The sequence below is a fragment of the Archocentrus centrarchus genome, chromosome 14, assembly GCF_007364275.1.
Source record: "Archocentrus centrarchus isolate MPI-CPG fArcCen1 chromosome 14, fArcCen1, whole genome shotgun sequence".
Taxonomy (NCBI): Eukaryota; Metazoa; Chordata; class Actinopteri; order Cichliformes; family Cichlidae; genus Archocentrus; species Archocentrus centrarchus.
In genome coordinates this window covers 1,658,196-1,678,509 of record NC_044359.1, presented here as the reverse complement: position 1 = coordinate 1,678,509, position 20,314 = coordinate 1,658,196, and the positions used below count along the sequence as shown (strand labels likewise).

Sequence of the window (20,314 nt, the reverse complement as noted above, 5' to 3'; positions counted from 1 at the left end):
CATCCTTCAGGACCTACACTGGCTTCCAATCGACTATCGTATCAAATACAAGATTCTTCTTCTCACCTTCAAATCTCTCCATAACCTTGCTCCCCCCTACATTGCTGCTCTAATCCATTCCTATACTCCCTCACACCCACTTCGTTCTTCTTCGTCACTGCTCCTCACTATACCTTCTGTCCGCTTAGCAACTATGGGGTCTAGAGCCTTTTGTCATACAGCACCCCATCTCTGGAACACCCTACTGCAACATTTAAAGGTCATAAACAGCTTATCTCTTTTTAAATCTCGTTTAAAAACCCATCTGTTCAAACAAGCTTTTTGGCCTGTAACTGTGTGGGTTCTAGGATTTTACCTTGGTCTTAACTAATCTGTTTTTCATTTTGTTTTGTTTATTGTGTAATTGTGCTTTCTCTTTTGCTGTTTCCTCTTTGATTGGTTTTTACCTGTAAGGCGACCTTGAGTGCCCTGAAAGGCGCCCATAAATAAAATGTATTATTATTATTATTATTATCAGCAAATTTTAAAATGTGGCGCTGTGGATACCGGCTGCGACAATCATTAGTATATAAAATAAATAAAAGGGGTGAAAGAACACAGCCCTGATGAGACCCAGTAGAAGAAAAGAGGACATCGGAAAGAACGCCGTTGACCCTCACCCTTTGAGAACGTACAGTTAAAAAGTCAATCAACCAACATATGAGGCCAGAATCAATACCGTAAAAACACTGTAATTTCTTAGCCAAAATGTGTGGTTGAATACAATTAAAAGCAGATGAGAAATCAACAAAAAGCAGCCTTGCAAAGGTTTTTGTTCCCTCCAGATGTCTTAAAATCATGTTTAAAGGGTTCCCGTTGCATCCTCCACTCCCCTGCCTGACCTGTAAGCAAACTGAAGTGGGTCCAGATGTTCTCTAACTCTAGATAAAAGAATTCCCTTAATAATCTTTTCAAATGTCTTCCTTGCTAATGAGGTGAGGGCAACAGGCCTAAAATCATTCAAGGACCGAGTGTCCTTACTTTTGGGGACAGGAACAATAGTTGAGGCTTTCCAAAGCTGAGGGACCCTGTGAGTATTAAGAGACATGTCAAAAAGAAAACTAAAGATATCTGCCAGCTGCAGGGCACAGTTTTTAAGAATACGGCCTCCAATGCCATCAGGACCTGAGCTTTTTCTCTCCTTAGTCTTCCGAAAGAGATTAAAAACAGTTCCACTATCAATGTGTACTGTGTCTGTGACATCTGAGGGCACACTCTTAAAACCAGAAAACTCCTCGGTAAAATCATAAATATTAAAACTATTGTAAAAACTATTAAAATCATTAGACAACTTAAAAGCAGGCAAGGAATTAAAATGAATCCAAGTCCTTTTGGTTGGCATCCCCATCATAAATTTAACCCCATCCCAAGCCAGTCGAGAATTATTGGAGCTAAACATATTCTCCACCCTCTCCTTATAATTCACCCTGGCTATTTTCAGTTCCTTCCTCACTTGTTTTTTGAGTAACTGATATCGAGCCATATCCCCATTATTACAACTTATATTTCGCAACTTAATTAAACTTTTTACTGATTTGGAAATCCATGGTTTATTATTAGGAAATATAGTAATGGATTTCCTGGGGATGACTGATTCTTCATAGAAGGTGACATAAGATGAGACGGTGTCTGTGAGCTCATCAAGGTCAGTGCATGCACTTTTAAACATTTTCCAGTCAGTGCAGCTAAAACAGTCCTGAAGACAGCGGATAGACTCCTCCGACCACACCGGAAACAAACGTCGCTCTGGCTTGTGTTTCTTCAGGACAGGTTTGTAGGACGGAACCAAATAAACAACACTGTGGTCCGATGAGCCGAGCGGGGCTCTGCTTAAGGATTTGTAAGCATCTTTCACGTCCCATAACACAAATCCAAGGACTTTGTAAGTCGAGTGGGGCACGTCACATACTGATAAAAGTTGCCAAGTGACTTCCCGAACCTGCAGTGAATAAAATCCCCCATAATAAAGTTCGGAGCGTCTGGGGAAATTCCCTGAAGGCGATGCACGGTCTTCCCAATAGCCTGAGAAGCTAAATCCACATTGGCCTTAGGACGAATGTAAACAAGGGTAATATAAAGCTGTGCAAATTCCCTGGGCAGATAAAAAGGGCGCAATGACACAGCAAAAGGTCAATATCAGGAGTACAGTGCGTCTCCCTGATGACAATTGTGTTGCACCATTTTTTATTCACATAAAGACACCAGCCTCCACCGAGTGATTTACCTGTCACCGTGGAGTCTCTGTCCAACCGAATGGTCTCCCCAAACCCCTCAATCTCTAATCCAACTGCAAGTTATGGTCTTTTAGCCATGTTTCTGTCGGTGCCAAGACACAAGCACTTTTGTTTTCTGCCAAATACCTGACATTTGCCTGAAGCTCCTCAATTTTCCCACGGAGTGACTGCACATTTGCCAACATAATAGTGGGAATTGGCATCTGACGGTGGCCCTGCCGCTTCAACCTCTGACGTACACCAGCAGGGTGCAAGATGCTAGCAGGCAGGGCATACATGGAACGCCATAATCAAGTGGCCGGCATAGTATACAGGAACATCTGTGCCGAGTATGACTTGGAAGTCCCGAGGTCAAAATGGGACACGCCCCCAAGGGTGGTTGAGAACAACAGAGCTATGATCCTGTGGGACTTCCAGATACAGACAGACAAACTTGTGGTGGCTAACCAACCGGACATCATAGTAGTGGACAAACAAAGGCAGAAAGTCGTGGTGATAGACGTTGCAATACCAAGTGACGGGAACATCAAGAAGAAGAAACACGAGAAGCTCGATAAATACCAAGGGCTCAGAGAGGAGCTGGAAAGGATGTGGAAGATGAAGGTAACAGTGGTCCCCGTGGTAATCGGAACACTCGGGGCAGTGACCCCCAAACTGGGAGAGTGGCTCCAGCAGATTCCTGGAAGAACATCTGAGATCTCTGTCCAGAAGAGCGCAATACTGGGAACAGCTAAGATACTGTGCAGGACCCTCAAGCTCCCAGGCCTCTGGTAGAGGATCTGAGCTTGGAGGGCAAAATAGACCGCCTGTTTATATATATATATATATATATAAACAGTGGGGAAAATAAGTATTTGATACACCTTTTCACCACTTCACCCTGTTTTGGGCTCAGGTTAAAGGGTTAATATTGCAGAAAGTCTCACCTATCCTCGGCCATCCTTTTATAGCCTCTGTGTGTTGGTGCTTTTCCTGGCTGGTTGCCTGCAGGTCAAAATGAGCAGAGCCATCTTCCTTGATTCCCCTGATCAGGCTCCTGTTCTGGTTTTCTTTCTTTTCTTTTCTATTCCTCACACTTTACATACTTACTTCATTACAAATTCCACTTTCCAGTAGATTCATATTTTGCAAATTAATTTAAAATCTCTCTTTTCTCACCCTCTTTTTCCAGTTCACAGCCAGACTCTGTGCCTACACTACATTTTCTAGGCGTATGCTCACTTTGTTTAAAGGACAATGGCACCATCGTGTGGCCAGTTACCAAGCAAAAAGTGACTTCCACATCTAGTGCTTCAAATCGAGCATATTTTAGAGAGTACACTGGTCAATAAAAAAACCTTTTGTTCTGCTACCTGAGGAAAAACAACTGATTGTTACTACTGTGGGTATGCTGATTCCAAATATGCAAACAGAATTTCTCCAGCACGTCAGGATCTTGAGTTACATAACTATGCCAATTAATGCCAATCACCAAACTCGACTCAATGATTTTATTAGGAAAGTCCACCATGAACATACAACTGGTGAAAACAAAGACACAGATGGGGCGCCAGGATAGCTCAGGGTGTGAGCAGGCAACCATGTATGCCACTTAGCTGTGTGGCTGGCGCAGGTTTGAGTCCTGACCTGTCGCCATTTGCCGTGTGTCCTCCCCCGTTTCTCCTCCCTGCTTTCCTATCTCCACTGGAAAACTATCAAATAAAGGCCAAAAAAAAAGACACAGATCCCAAAATCAATCATATGAAGACTCTCAAACTAATACAGTCCACAGTTAGTCTGCCTACACAGTTCAAAAGTGTGAAAAACACTTGCTCTTGTGCTTCATGCTGTAGAAACCAGCAGCAGCCACCATCATGTTTGCGTTATAGCACCCCTGGTACCTGATCTCCATCTCAGAGGTATCCTGATGGAACCTTTCTCCATGCTCATCGCTCACATCACCCAAACTGTGTGGAAAGAAGTCAAGATGAGAGTGAAGGAAGTGAATCTTCAGGGACGTTCTGCAGCCCATGTGTGAATGAGACGAGCATGTCATCAAGTTCTTCATAGTTTGTGGTTGCCCAAGAAATTCTGTCCCACCTGAACAACTTAATTCAAGGGGTTTGAGCTTAGATGGAAAGTCTTTGTCTTTAATAAGCTCACGGACTCAGGGTCCATCATATTCCTCCATATTCTTCAGTTACTTACTTGGCAACATTATTCATAGATTGTTAAATTATTGTTTATTGTTCACAATATTTTACAGAGTGTTGAAGCCTTCATCATCTTGTTACTACACCCCACCATATAACCACTTAAATTCATTAGCTGTGAGATATTGTAGGAGGTGTTTTTAATTAGCACTGTGTCCCTGTAGGTTCTCAGTGGTTCAGATCATTGTAGTCTCGAGAGCTTGGAAAAAAAAAAGGTACCTGGAATTCTTTAAGCTTTTGAAGAAGTTTCACCTTTCATCCAAGAGGCTTCTTCAGTTCTAAAGCCAAAAGGTGGAGAGTCCCAGGTATTTGAACCCTGGTGGGGGTTGTCCCAAAGTGTAAAAACAGGCTTGGGTTGTTACTATCAGGTGAAACCACTGTGAGACCATGCTTCACTGTATCAGGTGATTTACTGAGGTCACCTTTAGTAAGGTGTGAGTGAGGGTTGAGATGCCTGGGAAGTGATCTTAAAAGAGCACTGTAGGTGGCTGACAGCTGGTGTAGTAAGCTGCCACCTCTGTTCACTGATGGTCGTTCACAGTGGACATAGATGCTTAGATAGGTACCAGTGGCTTGGTGCCATCCCTTTGAAGGAGCCAAGAGTTTTACTTTCCACTTCCTCCATGTAAAGGTTGGCGATGATGGGAGACACTGGGGAGCACATGACATATCCATGCTTGTGTCTGTAGAATCCATCATTTTATCTGAAATATGTTGTGGTAAGGCAGAGGTTTAAGTGTACAAATCTGATCTGGGGTGAAGCTGGTTCTGTAGAGGTTTTCTGACCAGCTTCACTGTCTTGTTTTTAAGTTTAATAGTGAAAGGTGAAACCACATCAGATGACACCGCAGTTTCATCTGGATTCAGGCTACGAGTTTGCAGACCTTGTTGGTGAAGTTTGTGTGATGAGGTGTATTATCCACAAGCAGAGATCAAATGGTGGTGAGGTGCTCGGGAATGTTGTAGGTGGCTGAGTTTATACTGGTGATAATGGGTCTGAGTGGGACTCCTTTATGGATCTTAGGTAGTTAAGATAAGATAAGATAAAACTTTATTGATCTCATGACGTGGAAATTTGTGTATTACAGCAGCTCAAGTACAGAGAAGAAGGATGAAATAAAATAAAATTATCCATCCATTTACTTCCACTCATCCTGTTCAGGGTTGCGGGGGGGTTGGAGCCTATCTCAGCTGTCATAGGGCGAGAGACAGGGTACACCGTGAACATGTTGCCATCCCGTCGCAGGGACAACACAGAGAGACAACCATTCAGACTCACATTCACACCTATGGGCAATTTAGAGTAGCCAGTTAACCTAACCCCAGTAAGTGCATGTCTTTGGACTGTAGGAGGAAACCCACGCAAGCATGGGTAGAACATGCAAACCCCACACAGAGAGGCCTGGGCGGAATCAAACCCAGACATTCCAGATGTTATTCTAACTGTGAGGCAGCAGTGCTAACCACTGCGTCACCGTGCTGCCCAAAAAATAAAATAATAAATATAATAATAAAAAATAAAGAAAATTAAAGAAAATAAAATAGAAAACACTATATACATAGAATATATATATATATATATATATATATATATATATATATATATATATATATATATATATATATATATATATATCTCAATACACATACACATACAGACATATACATCAAAACACTACATACATTTGTAGCCGGTAATTTGTATACAGCATACACAGTACCGTATTTTCCGGAGTATAAGTCGCACTTTTTTTCATAGTTTGGCTGGGGGTGCGACCTATACTCCGGAGTGACGTATATGTGACATTTATAACACATGAACCAAAATACTCCAGCCACTTGACATCTCCGTGAACTGCAGCTTTAAGGCAGTCTTGCGTAACCTGTGGGCGCAGTGGATGATGGATGGAGAGCACAGCTTAACGGCAACTGGGAGAATGCGCCACCCAACTTTCCTGGAAGTCATTGGATGGATCAAGAAAACATGGGCTTCAGTGACAAACCATCCTGTTGGGATTCAGAAAGGCTGGAATAATTGGAACTGCAGCTGACGACGAGTCTGACTAACGTGACACAGAAGAGGAAGCGGCGCTTCGTCTACGGAGTGTACGGAGTTGTTTAGAAGTGACACCGAGGATGAAGAATTCAATGGATTGATGGTTTGGTTAACTTGTTAGTATGTTCTTTATACTATGGTTATCTGAATAACTGTTAATGTTACGTTAACATACCGAACACGTGTTCGTTGTGCGTCGTGTAGCTGAATGTGCTACGTTAGCATAACGTAGGCGTAACCGTGTTCGTCCTGTTCTTTAATCCATTATTATTTTAAATTGCCGTTCAAGATGGAATTTCTGCTCTGAGTCTCGGATTCTATCAACCCCCCCCCCCCCCCCCCCCCAAAAAAAGTGCGACTTATAGTCCAGTGCGACCTATATATGTTTTTTTCTTCTTTATTATGCATTTTTTGGCTGGTGCGACCTATACTCCGGAGCGACGTATAGTCCGAAAAATACGGTATGTATTATGGGTGGGAGTGTAAATAAATAAAATGTATATACAATATATTTAATCCTTATTGTTGTTTCTGTGGCCATGTTGAGATCCACAATGGGCAGTCACTCCACAAATACATGTCACAACATAGACGAGCTTAACATTTATGACCATTATGGTCAGTGTATATACTGTATTTGTTTGTGGATATAGTGCATTTTTTAAACTACTTGGTCTTAATTTTCTATTTTAATTTCACCAAGTTCTTTAGAAAGTATTGTCTGTGTGTTTATAGTACCTCTAATAAATGCAACTAAATCAAAACAAAAATTGTAAAGAAAACAAAGAGGAGAAAACATCAAAATTGAGTACTCACTCCAAATTCAGCATTTAACAGGATAAAGTCAGAGTGATTGAGCAGCTTTGACAGCAGGCCTGATTTCTGGTTCATTTGTGGAGCCAAAGCAGATGAGAAAACACTCTGAGAACTCCGAAACACTTTGTGTTTGCATCCTCCTCCGTCACGGGCAGTTCATCATGGCAACCATCTTTCACGGTCAGTTGAGTTTCTCCTATAAGTGACTAACGAGCTGGAACGAGAGCTCTGTTAGCACACCTCTGACACCCATTAAGTACTGTTGGGAGATGGTTTGATGAGGCTCTGTGGTTTTGTGTAGTCGGGCTCTTCAGTGTGTGACTGCACCATGAAGAGACAAACTAAAACCTGAGCTTCCAGTTCTGAACTTGAAGTAATAAAATCTCGTTCTTAGTCCCACAAACTGCATTTAAAAGTTTGTAACATTAGGACAGTCAGTGGTCGGTTCACTCATTATCATCTTTGTCTCAGAGATCAAAGAAACAAACACAGCTTTCATGTATTGAATTAAAATAAGGTCTGGACCACATGTTTAACTTTCATGTGAATTATGTCTGGATTCATTTTATTGGGTCGTGATCAAAGCACCTTACAGCCCTATTCACACTGGATTATTATTACTGGTGAGCCCATGATTTAGAAAATAAGGATGGCACAATACCACTTTTTTTTATGTCCGATATGATGCTGATCTTTTACATTGGGATATCTACCGATACTGATAAAAATCCAATCTTTTTTTTTTAAATGCTTGGATACATTTCACATAAGTCAATAGTCTCTCACACAACAATCGCTCTATCACCTGAATCCTGTTGCTCCTATGTGAGAAGGTGATGCATTGGCTTATGGCATGTTGCAAATTTCATTACGGCTGCAACTATCGATTATTTTAGTAATCGATTATTCTATTGATTATTCCATTGATTACTCGAGTAATCGCATAAAAAATACTTTTTTCATATTAACAGTTTATCTGCATATTTTAAATTCCGTACTGCAGTTTTTCCCTGTGTGAAACAAACAGGGTGGATGGAGCAGCTACAAAGTTCTCTTTTCTTCACTTACTGATCAGGTGGTTGATGAAGGACCTCCAGCTGTTTCCCAGTAAAGCTTTAAAGGTGGTTACAGGGAAAAAATATTTTCTTTTGCTCCACCTGAGCTCACCATCTCTATAACAGCTCCGCCTCTTTGTGCAGACAGACTGCAGGTAAAACAGCTGACTGCTGTTGTGTTATCAGTGTTTATGTTGAAAAACTGGGGGCTGCAAAAGCGTAATCTTGTAATGCTTTATATTCACAAGCATTCGTTTCTACTGCAGGTCTATATTTAGTCACTAATCAGGGATTAAAGTATAAAAAATATTTTGACGGGGAAAGGGTCCTTCCAGTACAAAATGATTGCTAGTGCTAATAGTGGCACTCACTAGCAAACTGCAGTTATAGCGATCTGTTCTGGGAGCTGAAGTAGAGAAAAAATAACAGCTGATTCTCAGCACAGCGAGCACAACACACAAATACGGCAGAGAGCGGTGGAGGCGGAAAAACATGTCAGCGATGATCCACTCAGTGTTAAAAGGGAATCCGTCGCAGCGACGGAGAACTTTTTAGAATCTGAGGGGGTTGTTTTCTAACTCCTGATCCCCATCTCCAGTCCAGTAGGTGGCGGTAATGCAGCTCTAAGCTGGTTTGGTCAACCGCAAACCGACAAGAAGAAGACGACAGAGAACCGTAATGCAGTTAATGTGGGCAAAACGCAATTAAATGGATCAGATTGCATTTTTTATTCCTTCCCGATATGCGATCCAGTAATTTAGGTCAGGATCAGACCAATTCCGATACTGAATATCGGATCGGCGCATCCCTATTAGAAACTACCCCTTATAGCTAATATATATACCCCTTATAGGGGTTGTTTTGACTGTTGGGTTTTTTCTGTATCATTGTAGAGTCTTTACCCACAATACAAAGCGCCTTGAGGTGACTGTTTGTTGTGATTTGGCGCTATATAAATAAAATTGAATAGAATTGAATTGAATAGCTGTGGTTTGTGTAGCACATTCACAGGGGCTCCTCCGTGAATCACCACCTTATTGTGGTGTAAGGGTTTTTGTGTCCCAGTGATCCCAGGAGCTATGGGTCTCCCGTGGCAAACTGGTCCTGGGTGAGGGTCCAGACAAAGAGCTGTTCAGAAGACCCCTAAGTCTGCAACAATGAGGGAACAGTTTACCCTACCCTAGGGTTATCGGGGCCCCACCCTGGAGCCAGGCCTGGGGAGGGAGCTTGAGAGAGAGTGTCTGGTAGCCGGGCATTAGCCCATGATGCCCGGCCGGGCGCAGCCCGAAGATGTTACATGGGCCCACCCTCCTGTAGGCCCACCACCTACAGGAGGCGTCGTAGGGGTTGTGTGCAGTGTGTGTTGGGCGGTGGCCAAGGGTGGAGGCCCTGGCAGACCTATCCCCAGCTATCGAGACTGGCTGTTGGGACATGGAATGTCACCTCTCTGCTGGGGAAGGAGCCTGAGCTAGTGCGTGACAACAGCATCAAAGCAATTCTGGCAAACCATCAGGCAACTCAGGAGAGGAAAGCGGTGCTCCACTCACACAGTCTATAGTGCGGGTGGGGTGCTGCTGACTTCAACTGAGGCTATAGTTGGATGGTGGAAGGAATACTTTGAGGACCTCCTGAAACCCACTGACACGCCTTCTGTAGTGGAAGCAGAGTCTGGAGATGAGAGGGATGACTTGCCTATCATCAGGGGTGAGGTCACTGACGTGGTTAAACAACTCATTGGTGACAGGGCCCCTGGGGTGGACGAAGTTTGCCCTGAGTTCTGTCTTGGTTGACACGCCTCTGCAACATCGCTTGGAGATCTGGGGCAGTGCCATTGGATTGGCAGACTTAGGTGGTGGTCCCCATCTTTAAGAAGGGAGACCAGAGGGTGTGCTCCAACTTTCGGGGGATCACATTCTTCAGCCTCCCCAGTAAGGTCTATGCCAGGGTGCTGGAAAGGAGGGTCTGTCCGTTAGTCGAACCTCAGATCCAGGAGGAACAATGCGGTTTTCATCCTGGTCGTGGAACGCTGGACCAGCTCTTTATCCTCTTGAGGATATTCTAGTGTGCGTAGGAGTTTGCCCAACCAGTCTACATGTGCTTTGTGGACTTGGAGAAGGCATTCGACCGTGTCCCTCGGGGTATCCTGTGGGAGGTCTTGCGGGAGTACGGGGCGTCTGGCCTGTTGTTGCGGGCCATTCAGGCTCTGTACAACCACAGTGAGAGCTTGGTCCCTATAGCAGGTAATAAGTCATGCTCATTTCCTATGGGTATTGGACTCCGTCAGGGCTGCCCTTTGTCACTGATTCTATTCATAATTATTATGGACAGAATTTCTAGGCGTAGCCAGGTGGAGGAAGGCTTCTTCTTTGGTGGCCTCAGAGTCTCATCTCTGCTCTTTGCAGATGATGCAGTCCTGTTGGCTTCATCAGGGGGTGGCCTACAGCTCGCAGTAGAACGGTTCGCAGCTGGGTGTGAAGTGGCCGGCATGAGAATCAGCACCTCTAAGTCTGAGGCCATGGTCCTCAGCCGGAAAAAGGTGGAGTGCCCTCTCCGGCTCAGGGACAAGTTCCTGCCCCAAGTGGAGGAGTTCAAGTATCTCGGGGTCTTGTTCACGAGTGATGGGAGAAGAGTGCAGAAGATCGACAGATGGATCAGGGCTGCTTCTGCAGTGATGTGGACGCTGCACCGGTCTGTCATGGTGAAGAGGGAGCTGAGTGAGAAAGAATAAGATTACGGATACAAGCAGCACAAATTAGCTTCCTCCAAAGGGTGGCTGGCCTCTTCTTTAGAGATAAAGTGAGGAGTGCGGCCATCTGGGAGGGGCTCAGAGTAGAGCCGCTGCTCCTCCACATCGAAAGGAGCCAGTTGAGGTGGCTCAGGCAACTGATTAGGATGCCTCCTGGCTGCCTCTTAGGTGAGGTGTTCTGGGCATGTTCCACCAGGAGGAGGCCCTGTGGCAGACCCAGGACACGCTAGGGAGATTATTTCTCTCGGCTGGCCTGGGAAAGCCTTGGGGTCCCTCCGGATGAGCTGGAGGAGGTGGCTGGGAAGAGGGAAGCCTGGGCTTCTCTGCTTAGGCTCCTGCCCCTGCAACCCAGCCCCGGATAAGCAGAAGAAAATGGATGGATGGATGAATGGATGGATGGATGGATATTCACAGGGTTCAGTAAAGTCTGTGTGTACATGAATATACTTCCATCTAAAATAGATCTAAATAAGCTTCCAAGCTGCATGTTGAGACTGAGCAGAAATGTTCCTGACTTACTGAATGCTGCCATGCATGTATGTGTCTCTCTGTTGTGTCCTCCTGAATCTGGTGTCCCAGCTTTTCTTCATCATTTCCAATGCAGACTGCATAATTCTGCAGTCTGTGTGCTGAGAAAAACCAAAAATTATAAAGTTTTCAAAGTAAAAAAAAACCTAATTCACATGTTGCTAATGTTTGTAGGGAAGTATGGTGGATTTTTTGTAACTTTCCAAATTACAGACATGAGAAATCACACAAGATTAATATCACAGCCAACCTGCACAGTTATTACAAATTACTGGAGGTCTCACGTTAACACTGGTCCTGTGCATCGACCACGTTAGAGCTTCTGATAGAATGGATTTCTTCCTATCTCCAGTGTACAGATGATCTCAACCCTGAGCATTATAAAAAATTAGTAAATACATTTTTTTTTTAATTCATTTACTCATCACATGTAAAGTCATGTTGCAAATAAATAATTACTATGTGGATGGGCTTGGGACTGTAGTTTGAAATTGGGAAGACTCACAAATAGTTGTGTGACACTTGATTTCTAAGAGTTGCTACAATAAGAAAAAGTGTTGTTTTAAATCTTCAGAAATATATCCTGATATTCATGATAGTTTTGTTTGGCCACTTTTGCTCAGGCAAACAGGGTCATGTGACCAAGTCCAAACACATGTATGTACAGATGTTAACATATATACAGGTACGAGGTATACACGGCGCTTCCTTTTGTGTTTGTTGGTTTGAAGAATATCTAAAACAGTGATCATCAGTGTTGGGATGTTTTATTCCTGTCATAAAATCAGCAGTAAACAATACAAACATTAGGTTAGAGTCACACACACTCACACAAATCCTCACACTGATGAGGACGCACACAGGAGTGTTTAAGTTTGAACAGAAACAGAAGAGCAGCACAAAGAGAACTTCACAGCAGGGGGAACAGGCACAGGTTAAAATGAAGGTTATCACTGAGCTCATCACTGCTCCTGACGCTTGTTGAAGACCACGTCTGTCTGCTGGTCTGCAGAGGTGGGAAGTAACGAAGTACAAATACTTCGTTACTGTACTTAAGTAGATTTTTCAGGTATCTGTACTTTACTTAAGTATTTATTTTTCTGACTACTTTTTACTTTTACTCCCTACATTTTTACACAAGTATCTGTACTTTCTACTTCTTACATTTTCAAACAGACTCGTTACTTTTTAACACGTCAGAGAGAAGTTTGCATTTCCGGTCAGTGCGCCTTCAAACATCAAACGATCTGAGCCTAAATGGAGGAATAATAACATATAAGAGACAATCGTACTGGCGTGTCCTCCATCACCGGGGCTGATCTCGTACAAAGGGATTAAATACGCAAACCCATATAATTAATGTATCATTTATAGCGCTATAATCGGGCCGGACCGAGTCCGTAAGTTGCGCTGCGGCACATAAACAGCTTAGCTAGCGCTACTGAAGAGGAGCGAGCATGAAGGGAGTAACGTGTGGCAGGTAAATGCAACGTTTCTAAATGCTCAACAAATATCAGCAAACACACAAAGTGTGTGCAGTTTGTCACACAGTGTGTCTGCGAGCTAAAAGAAGAGCTGCTGTATTTCAGGGAGAGCAAAGAGAGAGAAGTTCACTCAGAGATGGAGAAAGAGGACAGGAGAGGAAGAAGAGAGGTTAGATTTAAAGGTAAGGACTGGAAAACAAACTGAAGTATGCTGACGTTGTGTAATTCAAAGATTCTATGAAAATGCTGCAGTTTAGTGTGTAATAAATAGGTTAGTTTGTTGTACTGTATTTACAGTAAAGCTCTGTGTTGGACTGGAGCGCAGTGTTTGTGTTCATGGTCAGAGTTACAGGTTACATCAGTGCAGCAGAGATGAGTTTGAATCAAAGCTGCTGATGCTGAGATTCATTCACTGAATCCAACATTTCTACAGCCTGTATGCTGTCAGTGTAGGGGATGGAGATCAGCTCAGATAGCTGTGAAATACTGGGTTACATCTTTGTGAGTTCAGTTCATCCACACAGAGCAGTAAACCTCAGAGCAGCAGCAGCAGGTCAGCTGATCACAGCCTGCACACCAACATCATTTACTGCAGCTACAATAGAAAGCTGTGATTCTTCTCCCCATGCAGAGCCACTACAGCTGATCTTAGGGTTCCTCCACCTTCTGAATCCCACTGTAACCCCTGAGTATCCTCATGTTGGTGTTTAGGTGGAGGCACAGTCACCCTCTACTATGGAGGACACAGAGAATAGAGCTGTGTTTAAATTCCCTTTCACAGTTTGTGTCCTACATAACAGATTCAAGCTGAGTGCATTCATTAGAATTAAAATTTAGATTGGAATAACATTTGTATTCTCATGTATTATTTTATATTATTACAATAATATATAATGAGGTTCGGTTTGTTTTACACAAAAATAGCAGGTAGAAACGTCCTCCAAAGAACTACTTTTACTTTCTTACTTTGAGTACATTTCAGAGCCTGTACTTTTTTACTTTTACTTAAGTAGAGAAGTTGAACCAGTACTTCGACTTTTACTAAAGTATTTTTTAACATAAGTACTTGTACTTCTACTTAAGTACAGAATGTCAGTACTTTTGCCACCTCTGCTGGTCTGAGGTCAGCATACTCTCAGCTTTAACATCACTCTGAATTCATGGCTCCTGTTATGTCAGCCTGCTGTCAGCCCAGATGTTGTGTAGACAGTTGTTTGTGGTCTGGATGGATTTTGTACTTTAATTGTAGTTTTGCTGTTTGTTTAAACTGCTGAGCTCAGCAGGAGCTGGGAGCAGAGGGTCAGCAGCTGATCAGTGCGATCGGAGCACGTCGGCTCATTAGCTTCTGTTTGTTTCACTAAGTGCTGAAACCAGTTAATGAGAGGGAAACTTACCTGTGTGCTGACACACACACACACACACACACACACACACACACACACACACACACACACACACACACACACACACACACACACATTCATTTCCTGAAAGTTTAATATTATCTCAACTTTAAACATTTAAATCTTCAACATCAAGTTTAATAAATTATATTAGGAGTATTTTGTTTCATGCCCAGAAAGAAACTGAGTCGCTATAATAAAGAAAAACTTCCTGCTTATGGATGATTTACACAGCGGTTTTCTGTCATCACTGTTTCAGCAGCTCTTTACCAGGATCTGTACGGGAGTTTTCTCCAGATTCACAGCTGAAAATATTTAAAGAAATATTTTTTACTCAGTTCCTCAAAGGACATCATGGGATCAGAGTTTGTGAGGTTCTGATCTTGAATCATTGCAAAGCCTTCAGAGGCCACAACCTTTAATGTGGCCCCTGTTTTACCTGGGGAAAAAAACTGGTTATCATGCATCTATTCTCTTCCACTTATTGATAGATTAGATATTGAGATAATATATTGAGACAAAGGGTCTTAATTTCATAGCCAATTTGTAACATAACGGATTTCTGACAAAGTTTGAAATTGTTTATTTTTTCCAGTCTGGCCTTCCTAACACCAAATATTCTCAACATTGTCTAATGGATTTTTTAATTTCAGAAGTGTTCATCCATCACAGTCAATAGAAATTGGCAAACACATATCTCAGCAACACTTTGATCGATCAAAACCTGACTTTGTGCTTCTTCAATATTTCGAAGAAGCAGCAACAATTTAAGGCATCTGCCTTTCAGTGAGCATTTCAATAAGGAAACAGGCTTCATTTGACATCTTATTGATTTTAATATCTTCTAATATTTTCATAGAGTGACCTTGATATTTTTGATGGTTTTGTTGTAAAACTCACAGAGAAGTAGAATACTGGACTTTGTTTCTTTATTTTCTTTAAAAAAAACATTTTTTACACATATGCATATTTCCACAAGTGCAGAGGGGTTTGAATAAGTTCACATTTACGCTTAAAAAGAAAAGAAATTTGTGTTTGGTTGATTAGTCCTTTGTTGTAACGATGCTTCTTACACTGTTGGACAGCCTGTTTATTGCCCCTTGAATGGAGCCACATTTGTAAGGAAAATGCATTTGTGGGTTTGGCAGCAGAGTTCAGTATGTGGGGTGCGCCCATGAAAAACTATCTTCTCTGCAATGCCAAACAGCTCATTCTGCTACTGACTCTTGTTTTGAGCTTCTGGTACTCCAGATGCTGACAATCAGCACCTGCTTTTACTGCACTGAGATTGCATCAAATGATGACATTTGATGCAATCTCAGTGCAGAGAAATATCGAGATAAAATTCTGCAACTGGGACAGAACTCTATCCTCCAAGATGACAACAGTCGCCCACCACAGAGAGGGCTCTACCAGAAACTACCTCCAGAATTTGGGAGAGGATGGAATGGCCTGCCTGCAGTCCTGACCACAGTTTCACTGAACACTTGTGGGATAATCCTGGATGTGCTGTTTGTGGCACAGTGACCAACACAACTACATTGACCACTGGCTGACTTGCAACAAATCCTGACTGAAGACTAGGATCCCGTCCCACAGCAGCACGTGGACAAACTGGTGACCAGCATGAGGAGGAGGTGCCAGGCTGTTGTGGCTGTGTGGTTCTTCCACATGCTGCTGAGGCCCTTGTTTGTTAATGAACAAATTGTTAAACTGAATATATGTCTTGTTTCTTCAGACAACAATCATCCAATCCAATAAACACCAAACTAGAGTCAGTAGCAGAAGAAGCTGTATTTGTCCTTATGACTTTTACTGTTGAAAAGACAAAGTGTCAAAAAGGAGATGCTGCATAGTCTGAACAAACTTCATTCGAAATTAAAAAAAAAAAAATTGCAACACAATATGAGCAAAAGTATTTATCCATCCATCAAAATAATTGAATCCAGGTGTTGCAGTCCCTTCCATGGTCACAGGTGTATAAACCAAGCACCTAGGCATGCAGACTCCTTCTACAAACATCAGTGAAAGAATGGGTCGCTCTCAGGAGCTCAATGAATCCCAGCGTGGTACCGTGATAGGATGATACCTGTGCAACAAGTCCAGTCACTGCTGAATATTCCACAGTCAGCTGTTAGTGGAAGCGATTGGGAATGACAGCAACTCAACCACGAAGTGGTAGGCCACGTAAAATCACAGAGTGGGGTCAGTGGGTGCTGAGGGTCATAGTGCACAGAGGTCACCAACTTTCTGCAGAGTCGATTACTAAAGACCTCCAACCTTCATGTGACCTTCAGATCAGCTCAAGAACTGTGAGAGCTTCAGGAATGGGTTTCCATGGCAGCTGCATCCAAGCCTTCCATCACCAAGCTCAAGTGGTGTAAAGCACGCCGCCACTGGACACTAGAGCAGTGGAGACGTGTTCTCTGGAGGGATCAATCACACTTCTCCATCTGCCAACCTGATGGAGGAGTCTGGGTTTGGTGGTTCTCAGGGGAACAGTACCTGTCTGACTGCATTGTGACAAGTGTAAAGTTTGGTGGAGGGGGGTTATGGTGTGGGGGTGTTTTCAGGAGTTGGGCTCGGCCCCTTAGTTCCAGTCAAAGGAACTCTTAATGCTTCAGCAGACCAAGACATTTGGGACAGTTTGATGCTCCAACTCTGTGGAACAGTTTGGGGATGGCCCCTTCCTGTTCCAACATGACTGCACACCAGTGCACAAAGCAGCTCCATAAAGACATGGATGAGCCAGTTTGGTGTGGAAGAACTTGACTGGCCTGCACAGAGTCCTGACCTCAGCCTGATAGAACACCTTTGGGATGGATTAGAGCAGAGACTGTGAGCCAGGCCTTCTCTCCAACATCAGTGTCTGATCTCACAGATGTGCTTCTGGAAGAATGGTCAGAAATTCCCATAAACACTCCTAAACCTGTGGAAAGACTTCCCAGAACAGTTGAAGCTTTTACAGCTACAGAGGGTGGACCTACATCATATCAGAGCCTCTGGATTAAGAATGGATGTTACTCAGGTTCATGTGTGTGTGAAGGCAGACGAGCAAATACTTTTGCAGTATATCATCTGAGTGTTACTGTGTTTAAATGACTGAGCTCAGCAGTCGGAGCAGAAGGTTAATAGCTGATGAGTATTTGTTGGAGAGGTGATCGGATCATGTCGGCTCATTAGCTTCTGTTTGTTTTACTAAGTGCTGTAACCAGCCAATGAGAAGGAAACTTTCATATGTGCTGACTGCAGCTCATCTGTTCACACATACACACACATTCATCTTTCCATTGCCTCAGAGGACGGTACACCGATCCTGGAAGTGTAACATTATCTCAGCTATAAACAAATCTCAAGTTTAATCATTTATATTAAGGTGGATGTTATTTTGCTTTGTCCCCAGAAAGAGTTTGAGTCCCTGTAATTCCTATTAAGGAAACAGTTCCTGCATTGTGGGTGAAAGAGGTTCACACACACACACAGGGAAGAGGAGGCGTGTCCAGGTGGTGCTGATGCAGTATAAATGGAGAAAAGGCCCTTTGCTCTACCTCACACAACCCAGCAGCTCCTGCTCTTCATCCCAGAGTTACCTCGTCCTTTGTGAAGCAGACTCTGCAGGTAACTGCTGCCTCTGGGTCTGATGTGACTGTGGAGACTGTAATAATAATCTGCATGTTTTCTGTGCTCAGCTCTGTTCCAGCATGGCAGCTCTGTGGCTCCAGACCTTCTCCCTGCTCGTCATAATGCTCGTTTCGTGGCCGGGCTCCCAGGCTGTCAGCGGCCCCCAGCATCTGTGTGGCTCTCACCTGGTTGAAGCTCTGTACCTGGTCTGTGGGGACAGAGGCTTCTTCTACAACCCCAAGAGAGATGTGGATCCTCTGCTAGGTGAGACCATCAACCCAGACAATAAATGCTAGACACAGTGATCTAGTAATTACTTTCATTTTAGTCTTTTATAAAACATGGTGATGCTTTAATTATAGAAAGATGCTAATTAATAGCTGACAGATTTGTGTCACTTTGCAGTCTTTTTGCAGCTGTACATGTTCATTGTGTGACGGTGTTGATGGATTTTGTGGCCTTTTTGCAAATCTTTCTAAGGATTTTAATGCTGCAGCTTTTAATTTCTCTAGTATTCGCTCTTAGTATTTTAGTATTCTAGTATTCTTCTCTCTGAATCATTACGTGGTGTTTTTGTGTTAATTTGCATGTCTTTATATTATATTTATATTATTTTATGTCTATATTCATTTGTCTCTTCATTTGTCTCATATATTAAAGTTTATTTTGTTTTTGTTTTTTTCATGACTTTTGACATTACTTAATAGTTTTTGGTGGGTTTTTTTGACAACAACAAATATCAGCGAATGTCAGTGATTCCTGCAGAGAGTTTGGTCTAAGTTTGCAAACATGGATCTAATAATGAGTCTTCATTGAAAACACTGACTGTAACATTAGCATCATAAGCACTGCTGTGACTGATGAAGACTTTATGTTGTTTTGAATGAGGAACAATCCAACTGAGTTTCTGACTAAATCTGGAACGTTGGATCTGAACATCCACCTGTCTCTTCATCCCATCAGGTTTCCTCCCATCGAAGGCAGGTGGCGCTGTGGTGCAAGGCGGTGAGAACGAAGTGGGCTTTAAGGACCAGATGGAAATGATGGTGAAGAGAGGGATTGTGGAGGAATGCTGCCACAAGCCCTGCACCATCTTCGATATGCAGAACTACTGCAACTGAACGTCGGTCTGGTGGGTGTCGTTGAGCCTCGTCCGGCTTGGCTGAGCCGCTCTGAATCCTTCCCCACCTCAGAGGAGAGGCAGTCACAGCCGTCCTCTCTCTGAACACCGACTGCTGTCAGATGAAGTGCTGAGAAATGGATGAAATTAATTTTCCAAAAAATAAAACAAAATGTGAAATGCAACAACATGAGCCAAAAGCTGTGTTCATTGATGTGATGTTTCCTTTGTGATGAGTTCAGTTAACTGGTTAAAGCTCAAATGTGAGCATGTTAGCTAACCTAAACAGCACCTTTGCTCTGGTCTGAGCCACAAACAGAACAAAGCAGCCGAGAGTTCACTTTCCAAATCTTCACCTCTGTGATCAGGGTATAAACAGATCCTGAACTCGGTGCTTTCTCATCACTGTTTCAGCAGCTCTTTACCAGGATCTGTACGGGAGTTTTCTCCAGATTCACAGCTGAAAATATTTAAAGAAATATTTTTTACTCAGTTCCTCAAAGGACATCATGGGATCAGAGTTTGTGGGGTTCTGATCTTGAATCATTGCAAAGCCTTCAGAGGCCACAACCTTTAATGCGGCCCCTGTTTTACCTGGGCAGAAAAACAGATTTGATTTTCAAACTCAGAGAAGAGTTGCCTACTGAGTTCATACAGATCTGCACCTTTGAGTTTTATTTAAAAAAATACACATGCACACGTCTGCAAGTGCAGAGCTGTTTGAATAAGTTCAGATTCCTTCATATACAAATGTGATAACAGCAGATGTTTGTATGCACACAGGAGCAGCATATCATGGTTATGATTTTTGATTCAAACGGAGTCACAGAGGAGACGCTGTGAAGCATGAACGAACCTGAAAGGCGTCTACACAGTGTGCAAATGTTTCACATTCATATTTTCTGACCAAGTTCGATTTTTCTGACTTTCACAAGCGAACAAACAGGTCTGACCAATCAGAGCGCTGCATTTAGTAACACGTGAGCTCACAGCTCAAAACGCGCACCGATGCCCTGAATA

At 43.0% G+C, this 20,314-nt stretch overlaps 1 protein-coding gene across 1 annotated transcript; it reads left to right on the top strand.

Moving 5' to 3' along the window:
* The first annotated feature begins 18,107 nt into the window (after window positions 1–18,107).
* On the top strand, window positions 18,108–19,484 carry ins (preproinsulin). The gene is made up of 3 exons (XM_030746975.1): window positions 18,108–18,171; window positions 18,243–18,438; window positions 19,138–19,484. The coding sequence occupies exons 2-3, from the start codon at window positions 18,255–18,257 to the stop codon at window positions 19,293–19,295; spliced, it is 342 nt and encodes a 113-aa protein (XP_030602835.1). The 5' UTR covers window positions 18,108–18,171; window positions 18,243–18,254; the 3' UTR covers window positions 19,296–19,484.
* The last annotated feature ends 830 nt before the right edge of the window (window positions 19,485–20,314 follow it).